The sequence below is a fragment of the Pieris rapae genome, chromosome 8 (genome assembly GCF_905147795.1).
Source record: "Pieris rapae chromosome 8, ilPieRapa1.1, whole genome shotgun sequence".
Lineage (NCBI taxonomy): Eukaryota > Metazoa > Arthropoda > Insecta > Lepidoptera > Pieridae > Pieris > Pieris rapae.
Genome location: NC_059516.1, coordinates 5,082,145 through 5,088,736, shown reverse-complemented (window position 1 = coordinate 5,088,736; position 6,592 = coordinate 5,082,145). Strand labels below are relative to the sequence as shown.

General features: G+C 31.8%; 1 protein-coding gene across 1 annotated transcript; it reads right to left on the bottom strand.

Annotated features, from left to right (window-relative positions):
• Window positions 1-889: 889 nt before the first annotated feature.
• Window positions 890-2,630, bottom strand: LOC110996251 (alpha-(1,3)-fucosyltransferase C). The gene is made up of 2 exons (XM_022263831.2): window positions 1,712-2,630; window positions 890-1,199 (listed from the first exon to the last, which is right to left on the bottom strand). Exons 1-2 carry the CDS (start codon window positions 2,572-2,574, stop codon window positions 932-934), a joined length of 1,131 nt encoding a protein of 376 aa, XP_022119523.2. The 5' UTR covers window positions 2,575-2,630; the 3' UTR covers window positions 890-931.
• Window positions 2,631-6,592: the final 3,962 nt, after the last annotated feature.

Genomic DNA, 6,592 nt, shown 5'->3' with positions numbered 1-6,592 from the left:
CATTTTTAAATCTAATAGGTAGTAGTACAAGTAGGTGATCAGCCTTCAGTGCCGTCGTCTTTTTGGGTCTAAGATATGTCGGTTTCCTAACGATGTTTTCCTTCACCGCACCGTTTGAGCAAATGTTAAATGTGCACACGTTCACGAACACACACCCTTTTGTTGTAAATAAAGTTCATTATAATTATATATACAAAGCGGACTCGACAGACTTTGCCGTGTACACACATCGCAAATAAAAAAATATCTAATCGTAAATCTATTCTCGAACACACAAAAAATTTTATAATAATAATCGGCCCAAAAGGAGAAGTCTAATTACAAACTATATATGTGTGTGTGTGTTTCATTGCATTGAGATGAGTGTTATCAGCTCCATTCGTGTTCCCGTAGGTGTATATACACCAATATGGATTATGGCTATTATATAATTATTTATTATATTAGATAATTGGCTATTTGACATTCCTGTAAGATATGTGAATAGGTATTTTATTTTAAATAAATATTGTAATGGCGTTTAATTTAATACTGCCCATTTCTCTGTTCCAAATTGTTTAACTAACTTTTAGTGTGAAGTGAAAAATCCGAATAAATAAAGTTGTTTAGTTTGTTCAAGAGAAATATGTAAATATATTTGTTAATACACAGCAAAACACAAGTACAAGTCGTAAAGGGTACAGAAATTGAATCTCATAATCGGCAGCAATAAAATGTAACATAAAGTATGCAACATGAATAATGTAAATTTATAATTCTACAAGCATAATGGAAGATATCTTTGAGGATATTAATGAAAATCACCATCCAGAGTCATAAATTATTGTTATCATAGAAATAATTACTTATTATTTCTTACTGTACTACAAATTTGTATAATTGTGTGCAATGGTTATCATATTTTTAAAGGCTTGCAAGCATTTGTTCTAGTTTAACATCTTAAAGGTGGATTCCACCATTCACTAAAATTTTCATAAACTGATTTCCTCTTCACCAAGTCCTCTTCACTGAGTATGGAACAAAATCTACAATATTCATCTGTTTCTATACTTTCAGCTTTCGTATAATAGCTGTAATGGTTAGTCCACCGAAAATATTCTATGTAGTCATCAGGATTTTCAATCAGTGCATTCATTTTTTCCGCCAATTTCTTCACTCCCAATTCTCTCACGTTGAGATACGCGCTATCTGGCATGAATCTGTAATTAAAATTTATATTGTATAAATATATTTGTAATGATATCAAACAATTTAGTCACGTTTCTGTAAAATTAAAAAAAAATACAGTACGGAAATTTAATAGACTAGGACGTTGATAATTACTTAAACATTAAAATCTATGAGTTAAATATTATATTGGCTGGTTATAGCATCATCGTCAATAGCTGTACTGCCCTTTGTGAGCCTTAGTCTCCGTGAGTATATTTTGCCATCGAAATCTATCTCTTTTATTCATAGAAATGCGAGACAGCTCGGAGGTGCGTTGCAGACCTTGAAATTATCGTGTTTCTTATGTCCAGCTCCGGCGGACTAGTTAATGGTTATGTGGGAGCGCAAATTTAATAAGTTTTGCTGCGAATTTTGTGTATGTACACATAACGTATATTTTCATTTAAAAAAATAATCTATAGCTTTGTACAAGTAAACATGTATTAGCACATAGATCTTCTAGAAATATTTCATACAAAATTAGTAAATAGAATAGATATACCTTGTGTAATTAGCTCCTCCGTATACGATTGGTACAGTGAGATGTTTTAACGGATGCAGCAACTTTTCTGTCACATAGTCTTCAGCTAATGAATTCTCGAATGATAAATAAAAGAAGTAGTCTCTTTCAAGCATATTATCGCATGCGTCTTCATCATTCCGGGAGCACTTTAAAGAGCCACACGATCCGTATATATCAACATACAAATCATATTTAGCTAGTTCAGCTGCTAATTCTCTCGTTAATTCATTTCTTCTACTTCTGGAAAAGCAATTTGACACAAACCAAGCAACTGCTTTTGTTTTATTTCCAATTTTTCGTTTTACATCTTCACTCACTGGCTTCATTTTTTCAAAATCCAACCAATTCATATCTATTTTCGGTCCAACTATTTGTTTATTCTCATCTCTTATAGTTATGTAACCCCATTGAACTTCCGAGGATAATTTATATGTCCATGTCCAGTTAAAAAAATTATTAAAATCATCTCTACAGATTGGATAATTATCTGAAGATTCAATAGATGCAAATACATATTTCTGGTGTTCGGATCTATTTTGTGGCAGTTCCTCTTTCGGTATATTAATAATTTCGGGTCCATTAAAAACAATCACATCGAAATTTGTATAATCTCCTAATAAAGATCTATTGTTTGTCACTATACAGTTTGTGTAAGAACATTTTCTTTTAAGGAATCCAATGTTTCCTTCCCCCATATACACAAAAGGCACTGTACGATCTGACGTCCATTGGAGAATATATTTATTCCTAACAGGGTTATGAACATATTGGTCAGTTAAATTAAAAAATACTTTTGTTTGAGAAAAAATTTGACTGTGTAGCTTACGGTTGGATATTGTCATGTTTTCACTATTAAATAGAATACATCCCAATATTGTCACAATTAACACACAAACCGTCAGTATTTTTAAAACGCTCTTTTTGAAACGCATTTATAACCAACAATTCATTGTTGACTTAATCGTTTGAAGCGCGTGTGCAGTTTGACGCCTACTGTTCTAATAATCTCATAACAAACAAACAAATTCGTATCGAGTTATGTATTCGGTTTGTTACCGCTTTTCAATTTGGATTCATATACCGAGGGTATACTATTCGCTTTCTATATCAAGTATATATAATTATAATAACCTTTATTTCCAAAAATGAATTATAATAGATTAGAAGTTTCATTGATTTTAAATTGAAAAAATAATTTTTAATATTACGTAAAATACACTTAAACATCTTCTGATTTGCTTGTCAAGTTTTGGTTTGTCCACCGGTGGACATAGGCCTCCTCCATCCGTCGCGTCGAGCGGGTACTAGTGCACTCTCTCGCTCCATTAGTTGTCGCGCTTTCTTGCTGTGTGCCCCCGCCCAATGTCATTTCAGGCGGAACACCATTTTAGCTGCGTCTATTATTTTGTTTCATTTGGTATTGTTGATCATTTACTTCTGTTTCTAAGATTCAAGCCTAACATACTCTCGGCTGATCTTTGAAATGTTTTATTTAATTATTTATTCACACTTCGTTGCAAAGAAACACAAATAACACAATACATCAAAATTATAAGGGATATAACGGGCGGCCTTATCGCTAACAAGCGATCTCTTCCAGGCAACCCCAGTGAGAAAAGAAAACAATAAATTAAAATGATGAGTGCAAGAAGTGCAATGTTGAGTGAAATGTATGTATTTTCTTTATTATTTCAGTTGTGATAGGCCACGATTGGCAGCCGTACAGCAGTGTAGGTGTCAAAACAGAGTTCATCACTTTTTACTTCAGTGATAAAATCATTTGAGACTTAAAAATGTGCTTGTGTGACTAATATGAACTCCAGGCTTTTTTAATTCTTCTCTCTTATCTATCTTGTAAATATATTAAAGAGAAAATGTCCTTAAAGTGTGATGGCGTTCCCAAGAATTGAATATGCAATGGATCAAAAAGTCTGAACTGTCAGCATTCTAATCAAATAACATTACATGAATATATATATAATAACATGAATTTCGAATCAATTACTAAACCGTTCTACAATATGGTTGCGTTTTAATTATCGCAATGCCTTTTAAACTGTACAAAACAATCGTTTAGTTCTTCGCAATTAATCGGCAAATTGTACAAATTGTAAACCGGAGCGATTTTATTTTGGCAAATTTAACAAGTATAACATAGAGCAACTAAATTTACAATTAATAAAAACGTTGTTCAGCCTTTCAGAAGCTTTTAAGACGTACATTTTTCAATATTATAAAGCTGTGACACTTAGAGAATAAAAAATGTACGATGTAATGTAAATGGTAGACGTGCTTATCACGCACACAACCATCTAGCAATCAATATTTCGTATCATATTGTTAAAGGCCTTTGTCATACATTTCCAGCTCGTGGCTAGATATTATCAACTATGAATTATTATTAAGAAAAACGTTTTTTATAGAAATATTACAGTAAATTTTAATAAGAATATGTGAAATATGATAAAGATGTAGTGTGATATGGCAATTTATGTAATCTGAAAGTAAAAGTTTATTTCCAAATATATAATCTGTGCTGTAATCTTTTCCAATATATGCACAAGTTGAATAAAAATGGCTCATCTCTAAATCCTTGTTCGCAAGTTTTCTTCCATTTACTTCATATTAACAGTGGAAAAAACTTTTCCGCTTTTGGGGATAAGGAAAAGAAGTACTAATTCTAATTCGTATAATTCTAATTATAACTATACATATACTTATACCATTTTTTTTGTTGTTGAATAATTTGACTATAGAACTATGCAGATATTAAATAATAACGACAGGTTCATTGGCCTCAAATAGATCCGTTTCTTGGAACCTTGTTTTACAACATATGTAATTTTGGGCTTTAGTACATGACGATTTCCTCATGGGCTTTGTTTTCACTGTAGGTGTGTTGATTGTATTGTGACAGAAAGAAAATTCAATTGGTGCAATGCTATGATTGCGATTTCAGACTTGGGGGTCGCTGATTCTTCTAACCCAAAACTGCCTTAAGATAAAATATTTTAGTAATTGGTAATTCACCATTTTTTAATTAAATAAATAACTCAGAGGAATATAGAAAATGCAATTTTACTGTACGTTTCCTAACTTTATATTGATTTCAAAGAAGAATATAAAATATTCTGTCTGCGGTTGCCTTTACAACGGTTTATAATTAACACGACTTTCATCACAACAGAGGGTACAGGGGTCTGGTTTGACCTTTACCTTGAACTGTTAAGAGCGGACTCTGAAAAAATCCAGGTGACATTGAATACTAGCCTCAGGTAAGAACAAAGGGAATTTGCAGAGTACTTTAGTTAATCAAGTGTGTCGTGAAAGCCTGTCATTGAGACAGGTTTGCCATTTCTTTTACCATCTGGCCTTTTTAAAGGGCAATGAAGTGATGATATTTATCTATTATATTGGTTATCTTTTGTAGTTAGATATTGCTATTTCTCAAATAATATCAAATTCAAAACCCGCGGTCACCCACTGAATGTAGGATGTAAGTTATACATCTTGATCCTTCTTTTTTGTAAAAACTCTTCTTTCATGTAAAAACAGCAAAGAAGTGGCACTCCTCGCCCTATTCCATCATCACTAGACAGTTTAGTATGGGTTCATTTGAGGGGCCGTTAAATAGGCATCTCTGTAGAATAGAACATATCTCGCTTAACATAAGGATGGATTGTGACCAAAAGTCTGTCCAGATCTGTATAAAAAATACATACTTATCATCAAATACAATTTATAGGAAACTGAAACTGACGGAAATTGTTATAAAAATCCTGACGTTGAAGTCATATTAGTCACTAGATTATGGCATATTAATTCACGGTAACTAAAGTAACTGCACACAAGTAAAATATGAATAATAAATGCCCTAATACGCAGCCCGGGTTGTCCTTGACCTACCTGTTGCTCTGTCCGGGATAGTCGAAGATTTATTATTTCGTTTCTGACAGACTCCGTCATTTCCCCTTCACGGTATTTTGGGAAGTAATTAATATATTTAATATTTATATATATAAATAAGACTTAAATAAAATTAACTCGATCATAGTGTGGAGAACAATATCATCTTTAGAGTTAAATATCTATGAACTGACAGCAGAGCATCAAATATTTATGATTAATTATATACGGAACGGTGAAATTCCGCTTTGAAATTGAATCTCCGTTTACATACTGATATATAAAGACAACGAAATAACCGATTAGTTGACATCGTTAAAATAATTATTGAATACCTGCAATCTATTTAAGTAATTTCCATTGGCGTAATTATATATATTATTGGCGTATATTTTTTTCAAATATTTTTACAATTAAACTCTATAAGTAATAGTTGTTTATGTATTCCTAGACAATAAATGATTTAACAAAATCTTCTTTATCTTTGTTCTCTATTAAGTGTCTAAGTTGTCTTGTAAAAGACATGCAAGTCATTGAATATCAACGATTATTCTGAAATGAGAACACAAATGCGTTAAATCTCTTAATGACGGCTATTTATCGGTATAATTAGACCAATAAGGACGCCATTCGGATCGTAAAAGCATAATTGCCCGTATGAAAACGTTTGAGTACGCATTTAATTAATTGGCTTTTGCGAAAACGTTTTGTAAGCTAGTCTATGGTTCATTAGTACTATTATTTATCTATGGTAATTAATTTTGTTCGTATAAATCGAACTTTGACAGGTAACTTCAATTTAAAAGATAAAGTATTTACTCTTTGCGAATACATTGTCGCTGGCATATATACTATTTAAAAAGTTAATATTTACTGTATGGTGTAAAATGATTTTAATTTGCAATTCAGCGGCAATGTGGCATTATTAAATTATTAAAATATAAACTTAACTTT

What these genes read in the sequence shown, in the direction of transcription:
- LOC110996251 (XM_022263831.2), bottom strand. Translation starts at nt 2,574, where the DNA reads ATGACAATATCCAACCGTAAGCTACACAGTCAAATTTTTTCTCAAACA. An exon ending in GGAGGAGCTAATTACACAAG is followed by an intron (nt 1,200 to 1,711) that starts GTATATCTATTC and finishes TTTTAATTACAG; the next exon opens with ATTCATGCCAGATAGCGCGT.